Raw genomic sequence first — 27149 nt, forward strand, 5'->3', positions numbered from 1 at the left:
AGCTGTGGGGAAATCCTATAAATACCAACCAATGTCTGTCTCACCGTGTCAAACAATGGCTCATTTGAGAGCCAAGACTCTGATGTATTGAAATATATGATAAAAAAATTATGTAATTTTTTTGCTCAAAGTATATTTAGTGTATTTATTGGTTATGATCTGCATTAAAATGTAACGTTGCTATGTGCAGTAAGTACCGTTGAGTGTTCTTTCTCTCAAGACAGACGTACGTATAACATAAATTTTGAATTCACTTTAAATAAATTTAGCTTACTAAACACATACATAAAGCCAAGTTTTAATATGTGTTTTCAAATATTTTACTGACTTTCAACTTTTTATCACTAAAATTCTATTGCTTATCAGTTTCTCGCTTCATTTTCAATATTATTTTTAGCCTAATTTGGCAATTAAGTCTAAATGATGCTGTTTTCATAATGAAGTGTATTTTTGCTAGCAGGTAATAGAAGTTATCTGACTGCTGGCTTTCTGTTTTAAGGGATCGCAACTCCAACTTTGCTTCGGGTTCGAAGGGAAAAGAAAATACAGTAAAACTCTAATAACTCGCCCTCGGATAGCTCGAACACATGGTTATCTCGAATGGGTTTGTTTGGTCCGTTGCAACGCAATGATAAATTGCTTAAAATAACTTTCGACCTCTACATCATTAACTCGAACAGTTTTTTGCTCAACGGCTCCCGAGACGGTTGTTATCAATTTAGAATATCGCTTTATTCCAAGCCATAGAGGTAAACATCAACTTTTAGTAGTTCTCAGGCCTCGTTATCACCATCATAGACAAAATATTTTCGTTCACCACTTTTGTAAAGATTTGCAAAAAATCAAATTTTACCAAACATCCGCTTTGCGATGGCCTTTCAAAAGCAAGGAAAAGTGAGATGACCTTCGGATAAACTTAGACTAAAATCGGCAAAATTGATCTTGGTTAAAACGCTCAAGAGAAAACCAAGATCATCGAATCAAATATGTCTTTTTTCTGAGCATTTCAACTGTGATCAAGTTTTGCCAATTTTAATCTGAAAACGTCCTGGCAGTCACATCACCTAAAACAACAAACAAATCTCAAGTGATAGAAAAATATCTATACTTTCTGATAAAAATTTTCAAAACTTCACATGAGAGGCAATTTAACTTGCAATAAGCAATTTATGCTTTTGATTTATATATCGTTTGTCCATGTACATGTATCTACTGATAAATATATATGCACTTGTGACAGTGCTCTGATAACTTGAACACGTTTGCTCGGTCCCGTGAAGTTTGAGTTAACGGAGTTTCACTGTATTACCGTTTTATACTCGAGAAATACTAAACTGAGAACAATCGATCATCGTATCTCTTTCAAGCGTTGTGAAAATGTTTTTGGCGAACAGCATTTTGGGGTCTTTGTTATTTTGACGTACATAATAAGCATACCGACTGCCAAATTTGAACTCGGGGGAAAATTTTGTTGAATTCGTATGGTAAAATACGATTCGTATAAAGAAGTGAAAAAAATCATCATGTTCCACTTCGTAAGATGAAAAAAATCGCATATCAGAGTTATCATATCCTGAGGGTGCACTGTAATTTAAATCTTAAAGTTGCAGCACCGGAAGCATTCCTTCAGTTCTCTTTATGTCCTGAGATCAGAATTTGTGTGAATGAGTACAACATTGCCCACTCCAGATACCTGCTGAGTACAGAAAACCAACCTCTCAAACAACCTGGCTGGTGTGCCCTGATAGTCTGACAAACTGGTGTGTTATAACATAGACCTAGTAACCATAGGCCTACATAGTTAATAGGTCTATGGTTATTTGCCATTCATTTTTTTGCTTTCATTTATAGTATTTGGCTTTCGAAAGCTAGTCTAGGATAATCGCTGCATACTGCTACACTGCCAACAGGGTACATAAGTTGTAAAGCATACTTTTCGAGTTTTTATGATTGCATATGACAAGTTTGCTCAAAGCATCGCGGCTAAAATCACAATTTGGGCAGTTGATGTAATTTTTAGTGTGCAATGTCACTGGATTTGGCCCATGGCTAAATGAGTTCTTTGACTTCAAGCGCTAGTCAGTGATTCTTTTGATGGGATTGATCATACATGTAGTTGCTAGTTGCTCACATCGTGTAAGATTTGTCTTCAAGCAGTGCTGATAATGCGCTAAAGTGGCTTGCTGTACCTACACTACATTTTCATTGTGTTGATTGGATTTGGAATTATTCGCCAGCGGCCATAGTAGCAAACACTCGTGTTTAGTCAAATTGAAATGACTAAAATGTTTAAAATGGAATAGGTTGCTTGGCACTTTCGTGTGCTGCATTTTTTATGCATCATCCGCAAGTGCCCCGTTTTCATCTTTCGCGAGTATGAAACATTGGAGAAAAGTTTGCGAGTTTCAAAACTCGCTTGACTTGCAAATTTTTACTGTGTCCATCTTGTGGATAACACAAATTTGCAGATTAACCACATCACGGAAACATGGTAAGTATGCCGAGTGTATTGTAATAATAACATGCCATTTCATAATGCCCTTGATCTGCCGTAGGAGTTGTTGAACACGCCAGGGCATAGCCGCTATCAAATGGTGCATATAGAGTAAGCGCTGCAGCTGTGCTGACCTTACAGTCAATGACCTTACGCATGGGCAGCATCTTAATTAGCCTAAGACTATCAATTGATTCTCTGCTATGGCTCAACTCTTGACAAGAGAATACAGGTCCATTGCCATAACTAACAGAACACAAGTAGTAAAGGCTGATAGGATAGCTGATTTGTCTCTCGTGGCTTGCCTTTTGTGCGGCATATGTTCAAAAGCAGCTGATGACACGCTTCTACAGTTGCTTGTTCGACAGCTAATATAAGTGTATAACACTACGTTTCCATGACACGTTTAATCTAGTTTGCGTCATCAAGATAGAAACAGCCAAAAGCGAGTTTTGTTGCTCACACATTTTTATCGAATGTTTCACGCTTGCGGAAAATGGAAATGTTCCTGCGAATAATGCGCAAGAAAATGCCGAGCAAGCTATTCCATTTTAAACATTTTCTACAGTCGTTATTATTTCGATTGGAGCAGTTTCGAATGTTCCGCTATGACCTGTGTTAGCCTGTCTTGACAAGCTGTTGTTTTTGCGTAGTTGTCCCCCCGTCGAGCGGCGAGCAACAACAGCTTGTCACAAGACGTACTGCACCTGATGCATCAGCTGCACTTATGAGTTATTCTCTTCCATCTATGCGGCTTGGTTGCGATGTTATGTCGGTCGCTCCATTGGTAATCATAACGAATTTTGCGCAAAAATTTATGTAGAAAAAATAAGATTATAACGTTTAACCAGCGACCAGTCTCTGCGGTAAACTTTAGTAGAACTTGAGAACTTAGGCAACAACAGCGACTAAACATGTCGTTATTTGTGCGCTCAGTCAGTTTTATTTCTATTTTTGTATCAGTCAGTTTTATTTGTTCTAATGGATTTTATTTTAAGTTTATTTTATTCTTAAGTTCTACTAAAGTTTATCACAAAAACTGGTCTTTGGTTAAACGTTGTAATCTTGTTTGTTTTCTACATAAATTTTTGCGTGAAATCCGTTATGATTACCAATGGAGCAACCGACATAACATCGCGGCCAAGCCGCGTAGACGGAAGAGAACAACTCCCTATAAGTGCAGCTGATGCATCAGGTGCAGTACGTCTTGTGACAAGCTGTTGTTGCTCGCCGCTCGACGGGGGGACAACTACGCAAAAACAACAGCTTGTCAAGACATGCTACCTCTGTGTATACATCTTTATTTTTTTAATAAAGCGTCCGTCTTAATCCAATAATGTCTATTGAAGCACTTATTAATCGGTAACTCAACCAACGTGCCCACAACTCCAAGGTCGCATCATCTTCGTCTTGGAAACGTAGTGTATAACAAAACATTTAAAAGCTGTACTATTATTATATGTTTTATTACAAATTTTGTTTTTGGTTTCATTACATTTAACGAAGTCAGGGTTAAATAAATTAAAAATTCTTTCCATAAAAACTTGGCTAACTTTTAAAATGTTCTAATCGCCATCTAAAATAGTTTGCAATGATATGCAGGGTCCGAGGATAGACTGGAATTCTTTCACAACCTGTATTCATCTAATTAGGTTGGATAATACAGCACCCACAGTCTTATCCTTAATAGCTGTTTTTCTATTGCGATGTCATAATCGTGGTCAGATTTTACAATCAAGCCCAGTAATGATTCACAATCATAATATACATGCATTATGAGCATACGAGCATTACAACCATACTAGTGATTACAACTTATTCTATGAGGAAATTATTTCACATTACGGTATTGCTGTCTATTCCATTAGCAAATAGACATAGCCTGTCATACTAGCTATACCAGGAATACCTCTTGATGGCATTGATCACTTTTTACCTTTATAAGGCAGAGCCAGTATTCCTTTTTTAGAAACATAGCAATATTGACTAAAACTTTGGAAACAAACACTTACAAATTGCATATAGTTGAACCTCTATTGGAAATGCAGACCGCATGAAAGAGAGACTCGCCCCTGGTCTAGCCACTCTTTCATGCGCTTTACTGGTTGTTAGCTTATTAGATATAAATTTCATTTCGTCACCACCCTGCCATGTTTGCCGATTGTCTTCTTTAAAATACCATTACTAAATGAAGGGTCTTCAATCAATGTCGGTCTCGAGAGATCCGTTCATCACTCTTTCGCTCACTCATATAATCCTCCTTGATCGTTCAAAAACTTAGCTAATTTCGTAAAGATTGTTTTAGAAGTTGTAAAGTTTGCCAGCTTACCTTTTCAATAGTTAAAACGGAAACATCAAAAGTGAAAATGGACACATCGAAACATATATAGTGAATTATATTAGCAAATAATTAAATATTTATTAATCAAGTACATTTACAAAAAGGTTATGTCTCCTCAACAAAACATTCAATCTAGGGGACTCTGATAGGTAAACCTATTTGTAATATTGATATTGTTGAATAATAGAAATGTTTATTACACATTTGATGAGGGTGTGTAGTGAAGCCGGTCTTTCTTGTCTGCTGTTGTCTGACCACGCAGTTCTCTTTATTATATCTTTTATCAAATGTAATTGGAAATTCCAATTTCTACCGCCTGCCCGAACACGTCATTCTTTGGTATGGCCTTCCTCTTTTGAAATGATCACGCTCAGGAGCGTAGATACTCAACAAGGAAACGGCTATTTTTTAAACGATATCCAATTAATCTTCCTGACACGGCATGATTAATATTTGTTCATAGCTGTTTCTTGCCTTTTATTGTATCCTCTAATGCTCTCCATTTCTCCTATGCGATAAGGTGACCTTATTAGTGAGCCATACGTGATCCACTCACCCTCGTGTGATTAGCCTGCTTTCTACATTCAATAGCTGATGCGCGCCGGAGGTTACGGCTGGATAATTTATAAAGTTTGCTTACGCATTCTACGCTCACGCCATCGCCGAATTGGTTGGTTACTTTCTGGTTGTATATGGGAACATCGGCATGATTTTACAAGGTATAATATATAGCAGGGTTGTGTATTTGGCTTTACTTTTACATGAATGTACTTTACAACAGTCATTGTAAAGTAAATTCACGGAAACCTGATTAGTGAATCTGTCAAGCTAATAAATATATTATTTTGGCAAATAGTACTTTTACGACTAGTTAATCTGGCTTCGTTCATGATAAGCTAAAAGCCTGTTCGTGAAGAACGTGTTGACCGTTATTTTAGATGAGGAAACATGGTTGTGTATTTTGAATATTTTGAAAATATTACTGGTGTAAGTTGAAAACAAAATTCATGCTTTAATTTATATCGATCCGTTTGTTTCTTTAGAGCCAGTCGTGAGGGACCTGGCACAAACAGGAGAGATTAGGAAAGAATATGAAAAAGAACTTTACAAGGTAAGAACGTCTGCTGCAACAGTATAGACGATTCTCATTTGATCGGACTAATACAGAGTGGGCCGTGTCTAGACATTTAAAAAACTCAGACATTGAAATTGAGTTCTTTATTGTATATTAAGCCACACATACTCGTTGGCTAAAATATGGTACAATATACATATACGATATACATATACGGGAGAGTAGCATATGGTTATACCTGTAATAGTGTACAGTATAATATCAATACAAGTAGTAATAACCAAAAATTATTGTACAAAGCTCTGGCGAGAAATTCATGCGCACGTGTCGCTCGCGTCGTCTGTCACGAAAGCCACCTATCGGCCAAAGATGTATTTCTTTGTACAGACACGGCTGCATCAAACAATTGTCCTGACCCTAGACGTATGTGATCTGGGCAACGTTGGACAACATCATAGATGTTGAACAACATCTGGGGTCCGGACATTTGTTTGGATGATTATGGATTATGGAAATCTAGAGTAGTAAAGTTTGGAAAAACGGGTTCTACTGTATTTTATGTATAACCCTGTTGTAATAGCAACTGTGGAGAAAGGATTTGACTGCTTGACTTCTGAGTAAGTCTCAAGTAGAACACCTTCAGGTCTGGCAATGTCAAGGTCGGAGTAGATTCAAGCTAGTTTACTATTTGATTTTGCTTGTTTTGTCGGAAAGTAAAAATGTTTGTTTGGTAATGGTTATTGTAAGGTCTGATGAATCTAGTTGTAAAATTTTTATTGTAAAGTCTGAATCTAGTTGTGAAATGGTACTATGCTCTGCTACAAAATGTTTTCATAATAATAACCAGAGCAATGGGACAGGATAGAAAATGATTTTATGTCAACACTCCAACCTCTACAAGGAAATTATAAGTTTATCCCGTTAACCACCATTCTGAAGCTAAGGTTTTCGTCATAGCGAATTTATAACTAATGAAATCATTCCTATTTTACTTGTAAATACTATTGTTTGCCAACACGTAAGCTTGATAACTAGACAGGCTGGTCAACCATGGTAGAATTGAAGATGTTGTTTAGTTCATATACAGTAGAATCAAGGCCTCCCATGCATTTGATTATAGTTGAACCATAATTTTAGGATTTGTTCTACCACTGACCAATGAGATATTGCTGCTGTCTATCGGAAAATTCTTATTTGAGTAGCTGCCGTATGCTTAGATGGCAGCCGGTAGGCATACAAAGTACCTGTTCGATCTATCACTAGTGCCATATGATAATGTATGTACGATGGCCTGATCAGTGTTCGATTGGAATTGTGCCAAGTGTTATCATGGGGGGAAGAAAATGAAATGAGTATTGGGAAGTTCTGGGTTAGCCTTACAAGTGCTCTCCCTTACAGCGTGTTGCTGATGCAATGCTAGTGACTGTTTCATTAATTGGGCATAGCAACAATCACGCTTGCATGGGCACAAACTCAATCCAGCTTGATTCAGATTCCTTGCAGGAACATGTTAACAGAGTCGACACATATGACTGGTCTGATATGTGATACGGTAAAAAGTGGTGGCGTTACAAATGCCTCGCCCACAATCTTAACCAACGATGGCTAGTATGCTGTTATACTAGTATGTCCCAATGTGTCTACTTTGTGTCTATTTGTTCATCTATGTCCTTGACCCCTGCGTTAGACTAGCATGAATTTGTTGTATATGTGCATGCATCGTACATGGTGCTGTCATAAATTTTGACATTAGCGAAGGTATAATGAAACTGGGCAAAGCAGACCACACCTTTTTATAGACTTCTATTGACCATTTGGGCTCTAAACTGCTATCATTTAGAAGTTATAATTATTGAGTATAATAATACGTCATTAAAATGCTAATAACAAAAGTAGTCACTATGAGTGTAACTGACCAATCATAAATAGAGTATCTAGCAGTACTCAATGTTTCCTTTTTACTTCGTTTGACTGTCATTTCTCCTAACCCTGGTTTCACATCTCGCCTTACTCCACTTTTCATTTTGCACATTTAATTAGAGTTTGACTTGTATGTCGTCTATAAGAGCCATGCAAACCGTTTATGGCATCCACGAATATAAATACAACTGTTTTTGTTTATTAACTTTTTACAAAAATTAAACTGGACTCACCAAGTCCTTTCAAATTCAGTTTCGCGCGGCAATAGCTCACGAGTGCGGTCACATTATCTGTTTACGTGAGCAACACTGCAGGAATGATGCAATGGGTCATATTGACAAGTCTAAACCCGTCTGACCGCAACTCGCAGCCATTGCTGGAGCAGAGCCAAGACCGGCTTGCATTGACTATAACTGTTTGATGTTGAATATGAATCCAGGGATGTAAGGGGAGGGTGTCAGTTTTATGTTTTCTCTCTAGGATTTCTCCTAATAACTCATTTCGTTGTTCAGTTCGGGTCAGTTATGTTAACGCTGGTAGGTGAATAGATAGGCTTAAAAATTGTTGTGGTCAAAAGGGAGAGGCTAGGTTCCCAAAAGCCAAATTCTCCTCAAAAGTATGTGGAAAGCTGTTTCCATCAAAAGGTCGAACCCCAGTTTTCTCCTTTAGTAAAGAAAACCCAAAGCTGCATTTTTTTATGAAATATTTTTAATGGTATCAATGTTGATTGTAAAAGCAATCGATCGATATTATTTGAGAAATGGCTATTCGCGCATCTGTATTTCTCGTGGTCTGTCTCCAAGTGCCTGTAACGAAAGTTTGCTTTGTAGCTGCAACAAGAAAGGGCGGAGCAAGACCTCGCTTCAGAAAATCTCATACAAGAGATACTTGCACAAGATGAACGGGAGTTGGCTGCCTTCAGGGTGGCCAATAAGGTAAGAGCCCAACCTTTGGCTGTGATTACGGCTGTTAGTAGATATAAGCTGGTTGAAACAGTTTGTTTTACAGTTGTATATGTAGTATGGATAGGCTGGACTCCCTTTTTATAGATTTAATAAACATCTCCACCTGGCTACTTTTTCATCACAAGTTAACTGAATTCTAGTAGCCGATTTCTCTAGTTGTTGTTCTCTTTTCATGCATTTATGCTCGGTTTTACGGCTCTCAGGTCAAGGTTTACCGATCACGTACTGCACTACGATGCATGTGTTCCATTGCAGTGTTACGATACATTGATTGAAGGCTCATTCGACTGCCCGCATTTATAGCTTGCATACGGCTACTTTGGAGACCTGGTTATCCAGGGGCTAGCTTCTGTGATAAAATCGTGGATAGTAGAGCGCTGAAATTATGTAGGTTAAATTACTAGCGTACAAGTACAAGCTGTTTGCGGTGGGGCCGGCGTCGGTTTCTAGTGTTCGACAGCTAGTAACAGAAAGCATTGTCAATAGATGTCTCATGAGTCGGTAGCTATATATATATGCGAATCTTAGCTGTCTGTGATATCGTGATATGTGATATGCACTCCAAATTTCAATTCTAATTTCATGCGGGCAGTCTTATAAGGGTCTTCCTACAAACACTAGTACGAAAGCTAACATAATTTTGACTTTTTCAAATAATACTAAACAAACTCTACCAATACTTATCGTACGTGTCTTGGCAAACCACCAAGTGATTGTTTCATATTTCAAAACTAAATACTCTCCAGCTGTCACAACATATTGGAAGCAGAACATAGATATGCTCACAATGAACGAAACGTTACTTCATATTACCTTCACCTTGACTTGAAGTCTTATAAAGCTAGTGTAGGATCGGAGATTTGGAGCATTAACAGATTCAGTCTGTTATATCATACTATACTAATACCTCAAATGCCGAATGCATTCATAGAATAACACATAGTGAACTTTTTGCTATTGCAACATGAGTTTTCATATAATAAAGGTATGGCCACACAACAAATTATTCGTTCATTCTGACCGAAATCACGAAATGAATGAATTATTCGGCCGAAATTCACAGAATTATCTGAGATGTACATGCACACCGAAATCGTCGCTAAAATGCTTCTAAATGGCTTAATTGGGAAATTATTAGCGAGCACAATTCTAGCACCTTTTACACTTAAATCTTTTACAATTAAATATAGTTCAGGACATGTATAACGACACACAATGTAAGTACAAGTGCAACGCGACATACTACATAGATTGCAACATAGAGATACAACTGGCTAGATTGAATTATTAGTAATTCTTTATCGTTCCGACACTATGGCTACAAATCGTTTCTTTTTCAATAATAAAACTTTTTTAGCAGCAAATGTTCCGCTGTAGAAACAGTTGCCATTTTAGCGCATCTAGGCAGTTACATCGTCGTATGTATCAGGTTGAATTGCGCCTATACTTTTATTGTGTGTCGAGGTACGTGTCTTGGACTAATACCAATGGCAAACGCTGCTAAAATTGCGCTTGGTAAGTTTGTTCAACCAATTAAAAGCGTTTCGTTGACGATTGCGGTGTGCATGCACAGCTCTGACAATTCCATTCATTTCGTGATTTCGATCAGAATGAACGAATAATTCGTTTTGTGTGGCCGTACCATAAGAATTATATTTTGGGCTATTACAAACACTGCTGAGTTCATGCTAGACACTAGCTAAGGTTTCACCCATCTTTCTGGTTAAATGGTTAAATCACAATGTTTTTATGTAGCATATAGCATCTTTGTTTTTCACTATTTAATGTTTTTTAAATTAAAACATACACTAATGTAAGCTCTATTTTGTTGTGTATATATATGTATCCCAGAAATTTTTTCTGCCACTTCGAAAAATGTGTGACATCATATTCTTATGAAAAGAGACGAGTAGCTGGATATGTATCAAACTACCTGAGGAGTTTGCCGCCCTACCAATAGAGACGTGTAACTTTTAGACGGTTATTTATTGCCGATATGTTATTGTTCCTTTCCTTATCCATAAAGTGAACACTACTGTTGCACATTTACAGTACTGGTTATTTTTTTTTTGTGCTTTGCCATTATGATAGTGGAACGCTCTTCTGTATTTTGTTTTGTAGTCCATTTTCTTACGCAGAGTTGAACTGCGTATTTGCAGCTAGATTATCAACCACTTTAGTTCAGAAAATAAAAACCTTTTCTTGACAATAATCTGAACTGATATTACTGTGTGCTTCTGTTTTTGTCTTGCAGGAAAACAAGCCAGCAGCTTCACAGGTAAGCCAGCATGGCCTTTATTGATTGCACTAAAGCTTTCAACATTTCTGTTAGGTTTTAATAGCGTAGCAATTAGCTGATCGATATGGTCGATACAGCTCACACTGTTAAGATTTCTAACGAAATTGAATTTTATTAAGACATGTTTAAACAAGCTATTCCGTGTCGGCTTCACTTAACTGGCCGAGATAGAGTTGCCTAACCTGTTGGAGATAAAACAAATCTTGTTTCATCATACTTGCTGTCATGGAGACATGCCGGGCATGTTCAGACAGGTAACATTAGCCTACTTTGCTTATCAAAGGCTACCATTGCTACGATGAGTACTACTTCAATTAGTAAGTTTCCATGCAGCGATAGCGTAGGCCACACCCAATATGATGCTGCAATACCAACATGGGAATGCCATCTCATTATGTCGTGATTTAGTGTCTAGTGTCGCTGTTTGGAAGCAGAACACTCGTGCAACGCGCTCTCTTTGCAATGGAAATGGCCTAAATGACTAACGCAGTCACACTTTTGCATGTGCATAATTTTTTCCGATCATTGATGTATTTGTCCTTGACCTCTAAAAGGTACAACCTTGACGTAAGGCTTCGCTCAACCATCGCTGTACTACATCACCTTATGAAAACACGACCTAGAGTAGGGCTTCAGCGCTGGTGTACCAATTTATCGTTACACTATCGCTGTAGCCTGTATGGAATTTTAGTAAATATTGTATGCGAAGGGAAAGGAGCAGTTCTAGTTTGATAAATATCTAGTTGACTAGCTCACTGTCTACAGGCATGTAATGCAAGGGAAATATATTGTTTGGAACTTGAGGTATACATTAACACACGAGTCACGCTATCCCTGCAGCATTGCATCGACAACCATCCCTTATGCATTGAGACACCACGTACGTGCTTTTAAAGTTTTTGTAGTTAAGTCTTCTTTTAAATTCCAGAAATTTAGATAGCGCTGCCGATCGCTGTCAAATCAGTGCATTAATGTTATCCGAGAGCTAGCTTGTAGAGTCAATAGTCTTCGCTATAAAATATTGTAAGCAAGCTGTTTTGACAAGCTTCTATGATGCTTTAGGATTTATAGTGAATCGTGACAGCTACGTGACCCACTTGTTTACGCGTTCCATTGTTTCCTTGACCCTTTCAATGGTTTGGATGATGTCACTGTTCCAAGAGCAGGTGGTGAGAGGAGGGCTTTTGGCTGCTGTCAATTGATGTTTACTAGGATGACCATTTGATCCTATGAAAAATGGCCCTTCACACAACTGTTTACTAGCCCACCATCTCTTGCGAGGATAACCATGGGCAAATGCTATCAAAATACTCCCGTAGCCACCTGCATTACCAACCGCATGCAAGCAATAATAAAGATTTAATGGCCAGTTTTGGTCTTTCAGGGGCAACGACTCCCACTACCGAAAAGAAGTAGCAGTCTTGATTCTATAACTGGAGAATTTAGTAGATATTTCAAGCCTATAGTGCGGTACCCTCGCACCCCGCCCCGACCGGCGGAGAAGGCAAAAGGATACCCTGAGACTATCAAGGTCACTCCGTGCCCTCAGACAGTTAAACGACTAGATTTTTCATCCTCCTCTCCACCAGGTGACTCCACTATCTTTTTTCTCTCTCCTGACATAATGACATTTGAGTTATAGTTTTTAAGATACAGTACTCCTGTGAAGGCTGAGTTTTGCTTAGACATGGTAGCACAAGGCAGTGTTGAGATTACCACGAAAGTTAAACTCGATTTTGTCGGCAAAATTTCTCCAAATTTATGATTTCTCCAAAACCTTAAAAACGTCTGCTAACAAAATGATATTCATCTACTTTCTCTATTAAAGTAAGCGACAGCAAGTTCTTTGCAATTCTTGTGTGTCATTGTTGTTAATTGAACATTGATATCTGACCAGTGCCGAATGTGTATAGTGGCTGTTGACCACTAGACCCTGTCTTTCTTCATTGGCTAGCTTGGAAGTGGCAAACCTCGCTGCCTCCCATAACCTTAGTTGATAAACAAACTAGTGAGTCATCTAGAATGTTCTGAAACTCCGTACAGAGTAATGTTGGCGCAATACACAATAGAACACTTGAGCTGTCTCCTACCATTGTGTATCACTTTGGTTTCTATTATTTTAACATCGCCTAAGCGGCCCAGTTTTTATCAATGTCATATGATTTCATCATCGGGTAACAGCCCAGGGCATAGCTAAGATGTCTTATTTGAATCTAACTATTACAGCCGTTAATCGCTGCCAGTGTAGCCATCATCGCTTTTATTCATGCCCAATGGTGTTCATGGTAACCGTGAGCCATAGTATTCTACGTGAGTGAACAATTCCAATTCGTTTTGTTACACATTAGTTCAGCGCAAACACGCGATATATAATTGCTGGATGATTGCCAAGCGAGTAGTAGTATATTGTTTGCTCAAAGCTTAGAATTATCGCCGGTATGCGGCTGGTTGTTCGGTAAAGCCAAAGGACGATGTTAATGGTAGTTATATGTTATTGCTGCTTTCTATTAGCCTGTAGCTGATAAGTGCATGCAATCTCTTCTCATTCCAACCTTTGTTTTCTTATTTATTGCTGTATTCTCATACTTTATGGAGATGGTAGGTTTCACCGGTCTCCTAGGCCATGCGCTGCTTGTTGCGGTAGCCGGCAGCATTCCGCAATGCCGCTTATAACTTATATAACCGTGGATCATATGTACGTAGCAAATGATGATTTAGACATTATTTACTACAGCAAACCTGACTGCATGTCTTTTGTTCATGACATTCAGGCGAGGCTAGCGGCAGTAAATCCTTAAACAAGTCATCATCCGCTGTTGCCGCTGCGGCATCTTCTTCTAAGCACCCCAACCACACATTCTTACAGCCACTTCAGACTATCGTAGACGACCAAAGCAACGATGGGTATGTCATCACGCAACTCCTTTGACTCGCCTCTGTTCGTTGCATATCACAGCTATGTCATGTTCGTCTCTAGTAAATGCGCTCACCAGTTAAAGCAAGTAAAATAAAGAACAAGACTGAAGACTTGCGACTATACTTTTTGTAACCTGTAACAGGGCTGTGGATATGTTACTCCACTGTCATTTTAGTGGTAGTATACATTGCGGGCACTGCTCTAAGGATACTTATGAGTTATTGTCACTTGTTATCAATAAACATGACACTTACCAAAAGCCTATTTCAGTCTGATGACAAAAATTCCAAATGTTTGTTTGCCAATCACAGACACTTGTTAATCTGGTAATCGTCGTCAGATTGTATATTTAATCCCGAGTGGGCATGTTGACAAACACTTGCTCATCGATGTCTTGCAGGATGTCGACGGTTTCCGTCAGTACAGACACTAGTACGTTCAACTCAGGATTAAGAATAAGTACGACAAGCCCTATAATACCACGATTTTCTTGGTAAGCTATTACTTCCCATCTGTGGTAGAAAATATCACTCTTAATTTTATTTAAAAACAAAGAGCTGAGAGCTGGTAGACCTTTATAAACCTGTATGAATCACTGTCGTATTTATACAGGTAAAATGATATTAGGGCATGATGATGCGAGTTGATTCTTGCTACCTCATGAGGAAGGTCTTCCCATCAGTTTATAATATTTAGGTTATTGGCTATTTTTTATTGCCATCCATCTCTCCTGCACGTATTTATACTCATACATGTTGCAAAAACTTATTAATAGAATGAGTTTGCGATCATATAATTTGCTTAGTACATAGTTTGTCCTCATGTTTATCTTGATCGCTTTGATAAGACTATTACGCGGCACAAACCAGGTAATACTGGTGGCTGACTTACTCTGATTTCGGCGGTGTAGTTTAGAATATCTACTAGGTATGCGATGTATAAGCTAGTTATATTAAACATGCCAAGTCATGCAGTTAACACAAGGTCTGCCATCACCATAGATACGCTTGCGTGAAGGGTGGTCTATAAACTAGTGCTGGCAGAGTAATACTCGTTATCTTGGCAATGCGGCTTGGAGGCAGGCCAATAACCTGGATGTTTATGCATCAAAAAAGTTTCTTCTGTTTAGTGAAAAAAATGAAGAGACGAGACTAACCTTTTTATGGATAATTTATTCTCTATTCCTATCAGGATAAGACGACTCTATTGTGTCAAATGTTAACATGAATCGTGTGATAATCAGGCATGAATGGCTTGACGGGCAGAAATATGGGGGTTGACAATGCTTTTGCATTCTCTCTTTTAGTAGTAGAGATGGTACGGAGAGGAGTGGTGCCACCAGTGACACTGTGTCATACAGGAGTGATCTCACCTCACCCGAGTTGAAACGAAGGAAAAAAGTGTATGTATGATACTCTTAGCGTGGTTTCTAACGACCCTAGTCCAATTGGACAGCGTTAAACTACGCATAATTGGCTCCGTTACAAGAAATTGATTAGGTTGGTCTACAAATGTATACATCTGACAAGACGTTAATGCGTCCACAGCAGTTACTGTTTTAGGAGATCTTGGTTTTAAAGTATCTTGGTTTTAAAGGCTTGCCTTCTGATATTTTCAGTTCCCCAAAATCCATAGTATACCAGCAAATCGCAGTTATGACAATATATCAGATTTCTGAATTATGAGCAAGCAAAAGATTCTTTATTGCATATTTTAATTATTTTTAAAAATCTTTTTGAATTGGTATATTAGAGTCAAGGCTGAGCATTGAAATCTATTGACAATAAAATTGTATTTTTAAACAAACTTTGAAATTCTCATTAGCAGAATTTGTTATTTGTTTTTTTGGTTCTTGAAAACAATTTTTGTGATACGTGAGAGAAACATTAATCAGGGGATTAGTTGCAACCTTCCATTTCCTGTTTCCAGTTTCTCGGTATTATAGCTAGAAGTCATCCGGTTATTTCCTGTGTAATGTTATTTTTGTTTCTCCATTTGGGGAGGGTTTGTCGAGATGCATGCGTAACGATAATAGATTTATCATACCAGTAATGGCTCACCTGGTATACCAAGGGGCTAGTCTTTGACAAACTCATGTCATCAAACCCAATTCACAGCATACTGTCACCTTACACATAACTATTGAATGTAATTGTTTATCATACGGGTAGAATGGTGTTCCAACCGTTTAGAAAAGTTGTGAAGGTGAGAACCATTCAAGGTTTGTGGACAACTACGACAGGCTTGTAGTCAATGTTTTACTTTCATATTATTGATTCATAAGTTTAAAATTTTTATGAATGTTTTTCATACTTCAAATCATATATTTGAATAAAACCATTGAGAATCCACAAATTCAGTCCATTATGGGCTAATTACGACTGGCTGTCTTCCAATTTTTTTTCGTGTCTGATTTGCTTTTGTCTAGCATTGTCCGGTGAAATAACCTTAAGATCTACCAGAAATATTCATATCTGTACGCTCGGCTCGTGCCTACAAAACACCTCGCCACTTACCATCTTAGACATTAGCCGGGTCTTGCTGTTGAAATGCCCAGTGGTTTATTTATTCAAAGGTGTGCCTAGAAGAGGTAATGGAGAGGCAGTAATTATCATGGTAACTAAAAGCTATTTTATCGCTAACAGCTGGCAGCTGGGCAATTAGGACAGCAGAACATTGGCAGCCAAATGATCTCTCTTCAATATTACCGATAGCAGACAACTACAATTATTATTTTGATCACGACATCTTTTTTCACCCAGGTGTTATGCGTTTTGAATGTCAGATTTTATTAGTCATTTTATTTTTTAAAAACAAGCTTTGATACAACCATGGCTTCGTATCAAGCTTATTTTAGGTTGCTTAGCCTCTATTATATATGGCTTACATTATTTTTACAATTTGTTACGATTTTTTAGACAATCATTAACCGTCGCTTTAATTATTCTGCCAAATAAATTCCTAGCATCATCAGTCATTTGTTAATATGATACACGTCTCAGCAAGACCAAATACGTTGCCCTTCTATCAATTTTCCAGCAGCAAATGTATAGAAAACACTGCAATTTCATCTCTTCTCTGAAAACAATTGAATTATGAGTTATCAACCATTACAACTATACTAGTCATGGTTTAACACAATGAAAAGCATTTCAAATTGACCTTTTCAATTTATTTGTCAAATTTATAAGAAGTCAAGCTCAGGGAGATTTCCCTTCGCGATGAGTAATATTTAAATCTACTTTCTATAAGAGATGTCCTATTATTATTGTACAGTAGACCTCCGCCGTACGATATTAATATAAGAGATGTCCTATAACTATTGTACAGTAGACCTCCGCCGTACGGTATTAATATAAGAGATGTCCTATAACTATTGTACAGTAGACCTCCGCCGTACGATATTAATATAAGAGATGTCCTATAACTATTGTACAGTAGACCTCCGCCGTACGGTATTAATATAAGAGATGTCCTATAACTATTGTACAGTAGACCTCCGCCGTACGATATTAATATAAGAGATGTCCTATAACTATTGTACAGTAGACCTCCGCCGTACGGTATTAATATAAGAGATGTCCTATAACTATTGTACAGTAGACCTCCGCCGTACGATATTAATATAAGAGATGTCCTATAACTATTGTACAGTAGACCTCCGCCGTACGGTATTAATATAAGAGATGTCCTATAACTATTGTACAGTAGACCTCCGCGGTACGGTATTAATATAAGAGATGTCCTATAACTATTGTACAGTAGACCTCCGCCGTACGATATTAATATAAGAGATGTCCTATAACTATTGTACAGTAGACCTCCGCCGTACGGTATTAATATAAGAGATGTCCTATAACTATTGTACAGTAGACCTCCGCCGTACGGTATTAATATAAGAGATGTCCTATAACTATTGTACAGTAGACCTCCGCCGTACGGTATTAATATAAGAGATGTCCTATAACTATTGTACAGTAGACCTCCGCCGTACGGTATTAATATAAGAGATGTCCTATAACTATTGTACAGTAGACCTCCGCCGTACGGTATTAATATAAGAGATGTCCTATAACTATTGTACAGTAGACCTCCGCCGTACGGTATTAATATAAGAGATGTCCTATAACTATTGTACAGTAGACCTCCGCCGTACGATATTAATATAAGAGATGTCCTATAACTATTGTACAGTAGACCTCCGCCGTACGGTATTAATATAAGAGATGTCCTATAACTATTGTACAGTAGACCTCCGCCGTACGATATTAATATAAGAGATGTCCTATAACTATTGTACAGTAGACCTCCGCCGTACGATATTAATATAAGAGATGTCCTATAACTATTGTACAGTAGACCTCCGCCGTACGATATTAATATAAGAGATGTCCTATAACTATTGTACAGTAGACCTCCGCCGTACGATATTAATATAAGAGATGTCCTATAACTATTGTACAGTAGACCTCCGCCGTACGGTATTAATATAAGAGATGTCCTATAACTATTGTACAGTAGACCTCCGCCGTACGATATTAATATAAGAGATGTCCTATAACTATTGTACAGTAGACCTCCGCCGTACGATATTAATATAAGAGATGTCCTATAACTATTGTACAGTAGACCTCCGCCGTACGATATTAATATAAGAGATGTCCTATAACTATTGTACAGTAGACCTCCGCCGTACGATATTAATATAAGAGATGTCCTATAACTATTGTACAGTAGACCTCCGCCGTACGATATTAATATAAGAGATGTCCTATAACTATTGTACAGTAGACCTCCGCCGTACGATATTAATATAAGAGATGTCCTATAACTATTGTACAGTAGACCTCCGCCGTACGATATTAATATAAGAGATGTCCTATAACTATTGTACAGTAGACCTCCGCCGTACGATATTAATTCGTTCCGTTGTTAGCATAGTAAGGCAAAAGTGTCATGTAGAGGGGAATAGCAAACCATAGTAATTATCTAATGCAAACAACCCATAGTAAATAAAAAATAAAAATTTCATGTACGTACAGTACATATTCAAAATTAGTAATAAAATAATATATTAATTTTAGTTACTATAGTTACCCACGGTAACTTTAGTGTATTTAGTTGTTATGATCTGCTTATGATTATTGTGATGATTCTTACCTCTTCTTTCAACGTCGTTATCAATCTTAGGACCCATGGCTAATGAATTAAAGTAATATATTTAGTTGTATAGTTATATACGTATCATGAATTAAAGTTTATAGTAAACATATTACACGCTAAAATTCACAATGAATTTTCACTTTCGCTTACTTTACACTAATTTTTGTTTCACTCCAGCAATATCAAACATTTACGAAACATGAAGAATGCTGAACTGAGAGAGAGTTAGTATCATATCTATTTCACGCATTGCGGGAGGGATTTCGGTGAATAGCTTATCAGCATCTTTGATATTCCGACGTATTCGGCACACCGGCCGACAAATTTAAATTTCAAGGACATTTTTGCTGCTGTCGCATGGCAAAAAATGTCGTAATGACGAGGCGAAAACATCGTGCTCCACATCATAAAGCAAAAATCCGTAAAATGTGTCGTAATTCGGGGTTGCACTCTAATTGGCAAAACCTTCCGTTAAAATATTTGTGTGCAGATATAGCTGTGAAGGTGGTTGTTTTTATATGTTTGAAACCTAATGTAAACCATCAAAAAATCGCAGAAAGTCTGCTCTCGATTGGGCACTATTGAAAGTTATGGATGGAGTCTATGGATGCTCAGGCAAGTACAGATATATTTAGTTGTATTATAAAAATATAAGCTTCGACTTTGATGATATACTAAGTAGATGATATACTGTGCCTTCACTTTGCACAGTTTTTTCAGCCGACTTTGTTTAATTAGAGACTGTATATTTAATAGTATTTTTCTTGATATGCCATAAATAGCTTTGAATTCACTCTTGCTTTATACACTTTTTAAGCAATGTATTTGTGATAAAATATGCTGCAATTAGCAAATAGCTTCACCTTTTGCTAAATCACGAATGTTAAACTTGCATGTCTTCCAAGATCATAAAATAACCATATAAAATTTACTATAAGATCGATTGTTATTACCTTGAACCAGAGGCTAAAGAATTCCACAATTTATGTTCTAGTTACAATAGCATGATCTGTTTAATAAACTGTTTGATTGTCTAGCAGCACTTGTTTTTAGGTGATGGCATAAAACAATCTTGAAGTGCAGGCTACTTCCTGTCTCACTTCTACCCCGTCAGCGTCTCCATTTCACCAGTTAACATGAAGATGATATCCATGTAGCTAGGCTGTAGACACCTACAAACGGATGCTGGAAAGAAGCCTGTCTAAAAAAAATTTTGATTTTCAGTATAGGTTTATTTTATTTTTAGAAATGTTTCCTTCCGGCACTGGATATCTTTATTTTGAAATATTATTTAACATACTTTTTTACGAATATTTTTATAGGTCATGTTGTTTCCGTAACATTTCATTATTTTTCAATGAAAAATCATATGTTGGTTATAGAAAGCTTGTCAGTACAATTATTTGTACATTTACAACCATATTTTTGCATCACGATTGGCTACTCACTTTTTTCACCAGCAACTGCGGGCAAAAATTCTGACTTTTATCGACCTTGTATTGATGACGGCTACAATTGCTCTAATTTTATTACAATACAATAAGTTCTTACTGAAGCTAAAAATTTAGTTTTTGCTTGTATTTTTGATATTAAGGTTCCTACATTAAGGTGAAAACAATTTAATACTTCATTGGCTGTAATTTCCTTTTAAACAGAAATGTGTTCCCAATTGTACCATACAAGAATCATCAAAAAGGGCAAGTCAATCAAATAAATGGTTTGTTTATTGAAATGGCTCAAGTGTAACACGAAAAATGTAGGTACTGCAGCAATGTTTTTAACTATGACTTCCGTGGCATTTTTTTAGATTATCTCCTTCGGCTAAATTTTTGGAGCATAATCGTTCAAAATTTTGAGCTTGTGTTCCAATAAAATGCACAATGATTACAAGTGACTAGTTTTCAGGAAATCGAAAAAAAGTGTCAATCATAAATTTGCACAACATTCCTAGTTTTGTGTTGATACATCTTTTGTTATGATCATTCTTATTGCCACGTTTCACGACTAACCATCTTGTACAGGCCTCGAAGAGAAGCTGTCAAAAAAAACGGATATATTAATAACAAGTCAACAAAATCTCAGGTGACCACAAATGGTGAAAGGAGGACGCGGTCATGGGCACGTTCTGCCGCTTCATCTGCTGCGAGTCCGTCTCGCAATGGCAGCAGGTCGTGTAATGGGAGCAGATCATGTCTTGATGACAGGTCATGCAGCGGCAGCAGGACACGCAACGGAAACAGCTCACGCACCGATAGCGGACCAAAATCTGGTTTAAGGTCTCAAAACCACAGCAGGTTGGTGTTATAACATGTAACATTCAATAGTTCATGTTGTTTGTTACTGCATAATATATATATACATATAATATATATACATATATATATATACTATACACTATAGTGTATAGTATATATAGACTATACAGAGTATACATACATCTATATAAATCTCAGTCTGTCTGTCCAGCTATAGGGATAAAGCTTTAGCAACGAAAAATCACCTTAGTACTGGATTTGAACTCGCGGCATTCCAGTCGCAAGTCTACTAACAAGTGTGAGTAACCCCAAAGCTAAGCCGTTCTTATTCCCTTCACTCTTACCATACATTCTATACCCTTTTCACGATTGCACACGCTAAATGTGCACGTATTATTATTAATTAATATTACCTTGGGCGTTTATTTTTAGTTTTTTAAAAGCTAAATTTTTTTCATTGCTTATTTTGTTAATTTGTAATTTTAAAATGCACCATTTCAATTTCAGATGTGCCATTACTCTCCTATTTTTGGTTTTTCAAAAGGTTTGATCGCTAAATCTGTAAAGCCAAATTTATTTTTACGTGAACAATTGTATTATCTTGAGTAGGAATTGCCTCTACATTCTCTCTTCGTTCGGTCGGACCAAATACCAGGCGAAGACAGGCCGATAACTCATTTTTACGTTTGTGCCAGTTTTGAGAGGTGCCAGTATTGTCGTATTCAAGGTTTTGGTGGGTAGCTTCTGCCGCAACAGTAACCTTTGTTATACACACATTTCTATGCACTAATTGTTATTATTAATTCAACATATTTGTGAGTTTTCTTATGTCTTTTCATTTCGTATTTATTGTATCATTACCAAATCATTTTTCTTTGTAATCGTAGCAAAACAGCCTTTATTGAGCCATCACTTGCTAATTATTTTACATTTAAATTTAAAAACCTTTACAGTTGTTTTATTTTTTCTTTTAATTCATTTCAACTGCACAAAACACTTTTCTCATGATATGAAGTTTAAAAGTTCAAATGGTAAATGTTGTTATACATGTTTGTTAAATAAAAATAAATTTTTTGTGTCAAGACTTTTTTACTACCCGGGCAACACTGGGGCATTCAACTAGTATATACATATATATGTATAGATGCATATATATATGTATAGATGTATAGATATATATATGCATGATGTATAGATATATATATATGTATAGATGCACATATATATGTATATATGTACCGGTATATATATATATATATATTTTGCTACATATATATAATTAAAGTGTAACTATATATACTTTTATTGGGCAGTCCATAATCACTTTTATAAAACTGAAAATTTAATAAACATTTATGTTCTTTAGTGAAATGTCCTATCCTCTTACCAATGTGTTTTGTATCAGGTTGACAACGCAGTGTTAGTTCGGAGCTCTTGTACATCATCATTTTTTGTCTGGTTACGAGCACGCTTTTGGCATTCATGAAAATTACTGGAAATGATATTCTTGGCATTGCCATGATTCGGTTTGTAGCAAATAAGAACTTAGTAGGCCTATGGTTTTTAAAAAAGTCCTTTGTGTTATATGCAGCTAAAATATAGTTAGTGTACAGCTCATGTGCAGCTAACAAACAACTACTGTTCAGCTAATATACAGTTATATACAGCTAGTCTTCAGCTAGTATACGATGAGTATATTGATGGTATACAAAAGATCAGCTAGTGTTTAACTAGTGCGCATCTAGTATACAGTCATACTTCGACTTACGAGCTTAATGTGTTCCGAAACTGAGCTCGTATGTTAATTTACTCGCATGTTGGTGCAATTTATTTATATATAGAACCATTAAATATATATTGATTGGTTTCCATACTCTAAAAAATGCAAATAAAACACTCAAAAAAAAGATATTGTAACAGAAAGAACATGATGTTGGTTATTGTCCTAATTTACCACATGCTTTCAAAAAGCAACAATTAAAAAATAATGCAAGGAAATGTGATTAATTAAAATGTAAAATTAAATACATACAATCGCAGCTACGGCTAGCATTTGCCAGGGAGGGAGATATAAGTTATCCTTCATTACAACAGTTGACTTTGATAAATTTGGATTTTATCAATGTCTTAAAAGACAAACTTAGAGGCAAACATAAAAGCAAACTTTTATTTTTAACTTAACGTAATTAAAATTTCTTCGGCGTTCATAGTTTGAAGTTTCTCGCCGGTTAGCTAATTTTTCCTTTGTTTCGCTTTCGCGACTAGCCGGCCGTTTTAAGATAAACCTATCTAAGGACATTTGCCTTTGTCGCCCTTTCAACATGTTGCGATTAGGACGAACACAGGTGTCGTCACAAATGGTTAATGTACGACCACTAGCCAACTTGTCCAAATGTTTATAGTTTTGATAGATAGCCTTTTCACATAGCGTCGTTCAGTTACGCTGTCACCGGCCAATTGTTTGTCTTTTATCCAAAGCCTGAGCAGTCTCTCCATCAGCGGTCGTGAAGATCGCTGCGCCGTTTAGAAACTAAGGTTTGTCCTTTTGCGAACTAAATGCCCTGAATATAATCCTTTGATAATCCTGTTTGATAATTGTGGATGTGTTTCTGTCATATTGCTGAGCTAGCTCAATCACGCATACATCTTTCGCATATTTTTCAATAATTTTCCATTTAATATCAACTGTTATCATTCGCTTTTTCTTGACATTATCTTTCATTTTACTGGCAAACTTTTGGTCAACGCAGAGCACTTTTAATTAACATAATTCTGCACTGAAAACCCCACACAAAAGACACGGTACAAAAGTATAACCTGAGCAGTTGAAAAATACAGAGTGATGCTGTTCTCATAAAACACCGCCGGCATACTTGGCAACTGACTCACGTGCTCGTATCTCAAACATGGCTCGTATGTTAGTGCTAAAACTTGCTTAAAAGCTGGCTCGTATCTCAAGTTTCTCGTACGTTGGAGCACTCGTAAGTTGAAGTATTACTGTACAGCTTCCATACGATTAGTATACAGTTGTACACAGCTAGTATACATCTAGCATACCACTCTATGCAACTAATGTACATTTAGTACACAACTAGTGTACTGCTATCTAACTAAAAGCTATAATCAGTTTGTGTATAGTTAGTATACTTTTTGTCTACAGCTAGTAAACAGATATAAACAGTTTGTGTACATCTAGTAAACTGCTAAACAGTTGTGTGCAGTTAGTATACAGTTTGTGTATAGCTAGTGAACAGCTACATACAGTTTGTGTACAGTTAGTATACAGTTTGTCAACAACTAGTAGACAGATATGTGCAGTTTGTGTGCAGTTAGTATACAGTTTGTCAACAACTAATAGACAGATATGTACAGTTTGTGTACAGTTAGTAAAAAGCTATATACAGTTTGTGTACAGCTAGTAACCAGCTATGTACAGTTTGCGTACAGCTAGCAAACAGCTATATACAGTTTGTGTACAGTTAGTATAGAGTCAGTGTACAACTTGTGTGCAGTAGCTAAGTTATATAAAGCACGATCATCAACCTGTTAGACTGCCCCTTAATTGTGTGAAGTCTTGTTCACTCTACTCTACTCATACCTTACCATCGTAAGCAGAACGAGACTTCATTATAAAAATGGCAATTTAAAGAAGCTAATGTTCTAATATAAAAATATAGATACTAATAATAATAATAGATAATATATAATAATATATAATAATATAATATAGATACGATGTTTATAGAAAGATTTACCAGTTTAGCGATTCTCAACTCGGCTTTCCAAAATCTATTTTATTTTATTTTCCACCATTGTGATGGAATCTACTATACCATGTTAGGATTATCTAAGACAGATAAACAAACCACGTTTGGCCTCTTGAGGAGTTATTCCTAGCAGAGTTCGTCTAAAATTATCTGTTCTCTGCTACATACATGTACTTTGTCTTGAAAAGCTTTACCTGGTCCTTCTGTAGCTGCACTATAGATGGTGTTAGACATCCTTTCATCAGTTCTGGATAGTTCTGGATAGTTCTGGATAGTTCTAAAGCTGACTAAAATTTAAATTAATTTTGTGAAAGAAATTTTAGTTCTTCCCCTATTTTGTTCAATTTTATGGAACAGAAAGTTTGTGACCTACCGGTTTTCGTTGTATTATCTTCATTTGAATTCATTATCTTTATTTCAACTAACTCAATAATCTCTTCTATCTGTCTTTTCGTTCTTTTCCTTTTTGCATGTATCGAAAAACATTTGGTTGTTGATTACCCAATGCCAATAAAAGCTATACATCGGTATATTTGAAATTATAATTAGTGAAATCTGCAACTGACGAATTTGTAACCCGCTTCCTAAAGAACTAGATGTAAAATTTGTGTTAAATAATTTCATAAACTGATTGGAATTTCAACTCTGACCAGATCCTACCAAACCAAACTGTCGTCTCATGATCTTTCATCTCTAGAAATTTCTTTGCACTGGTTTGTTCCAGCCGGTAGTGTAAGTGTAATGAGAAATCATATAATAGTGCTGATGCACAGCAATGAACACCTCTTCTCTCCATCAGATAACTATTCACTCTTATTGTTTGTGTTTATAGAAGTAAATGTTGGGCACTCGACAACCTGGCAATCTCAATCCATTGATTAGTTGCTCGCTGAGCAATCAGCCATTTTCTTGGAATTGTCATGTCTCCATCTTACAATATAATCAGTGTGAAATATTACCAGCTAACGATTGCTATATTCTTTTTGACAGAAGTGTTAACAATTCGGGTAGTTGTCTTTCCACTAACGGTCAGGCCTCAAATGGAACAGCTTTCAGTAATGGCCACACGGGTTAGTGAAGTATAATATCATTGAGCCTTTACATATGCCCCGCGCTTTCTCCAGTTGTATCAAAGCGTTTAATAGAGTTAAATGTACATCATTTAGAAAATATATCGTATTTGCTCCTAGTGACCTCTAGTGACCTGTTACACACATACACTGTGTTTGCTCCTTATCAATTAGGATATAGAAATTAAAAACAGGACATTTCAGTTTTAGCCTTTCTTTTTGAGAAATTTAAATGAAATAAAAAGTATAATATGTTTTCAAAGTTGCCTTGTAGCTGAATGAGCACACTCGCTATTGTCATTGGCCATTCTATTATAGCCATTCATTGAAGTTTGCTGTAATAAAAATAATTGAACATAATTTTAGTTTGAAACCCGCAACTGTAAGCTTCTACATATAAACAACTTCCAAATATAATTGTTAACATAGATAGATGGTGATAAACCATCAGAATATATTAACAATTGTGTAGAATGTTAACAACCATGTAGAATGTTATCGACCATGTAGAATGCAAACAGCCATGTAGAATGCGCTCCAGTAAGTCATTAGTTTTTGACCTTGTGTTGTTTTTGTCACAACAAGCGAACTAGAATTTATGAAATGCGAATACCTACAATCTTCACTGACTATGAGAAACTTTTTGTAATTTTTTCTCTTTAAACGTAGCAACCCCTTTGAAGGATATCTATGCAGTGTTTGAGCGATAGTTCATATGTATCATTAGCCTGACTTGACCGTTACTGTACATTGTAACTTGCATCTGCTAAGAGCTCTGTTTCAAACAAGTTGTTTGCAAAAACAATAATGAATAATTTTTTTTCATGTCGGCAGTAGCTTCAGCATTTAGTTTTAACTATGGAGTAAACAAAAGGGAGCTAGG

General features: G+C 36.6%; 1 protein-coding gene across 3 annotated transcripts in view; it reads left to right on the forward strand.

Annotated features, from left to right (window-relative positions):
• The window catches only part of LOC137405748 (E3 ubiquitin-protein ligase RNF168-like), a 41673-nt gene that overhangs the window by 13855 nt on the left and 669 nt on the right, over window positions 1-27149 (forward strand). Inside the window, exons 1-10 of one of the 3 annotated variants that reach the window (XM_068092131.1) lie at window positions 5426-5554; window positions 5879-5946; window positions 8661-8765; window positions 11050-11073; window positions 12479-12683; window positions 13866-13998; window positions 14412-14504; window positions 15318-15413; window positions 21196-21468; window positions 26187-26266. In XM_068092131.1, coding sequence (XP_067948232.1) covers window positions 5542-5554; window positions 5879-5946; window positions 8661-8765; window positions 11050-11073; window positions 12479-12683; window positions 13866-13998; window positions 14412-14504; window positions 15318-15413; window positions 21196-21468; window positions 26187-26266 — 1090 coding nt within the window. In that variant the 5' untranslated portion in view covers window positions 5426-5541. Of the gene's footprint in view, window positions 1-5425; window positions 5555-5878; window positions 5947-8660; window positions 8766-11049; window positions 11074-12478; window positions 12684-13865; window positions 13999-14411; window positions 14505-15317; window positions 15414-21195; window positions 21469-26186; window positions 26267-27149 lie in introns of those variants that run through there. The other 2 variants (XM_068092129.1, XM_068092130.1) reach the window with 2 other exon arrangements.

The sequence above is a fragment of the Watersipora subatra genome, chromosome 10 (genome assembly GCF_963576615.1).
Source record: "Watersipora subatra chromosome 10, tzWatSuba1.1, whole genome shotgun sequence".
In the NCBI taxonomy this organism is placed as follows: domain Eukaryota; kingdom Metazoa; phylum Bryozoa; class Gymnolaemata; order Cheilostomatida; family Watersiporidae; genus Watersipora; species Watersipora subatra.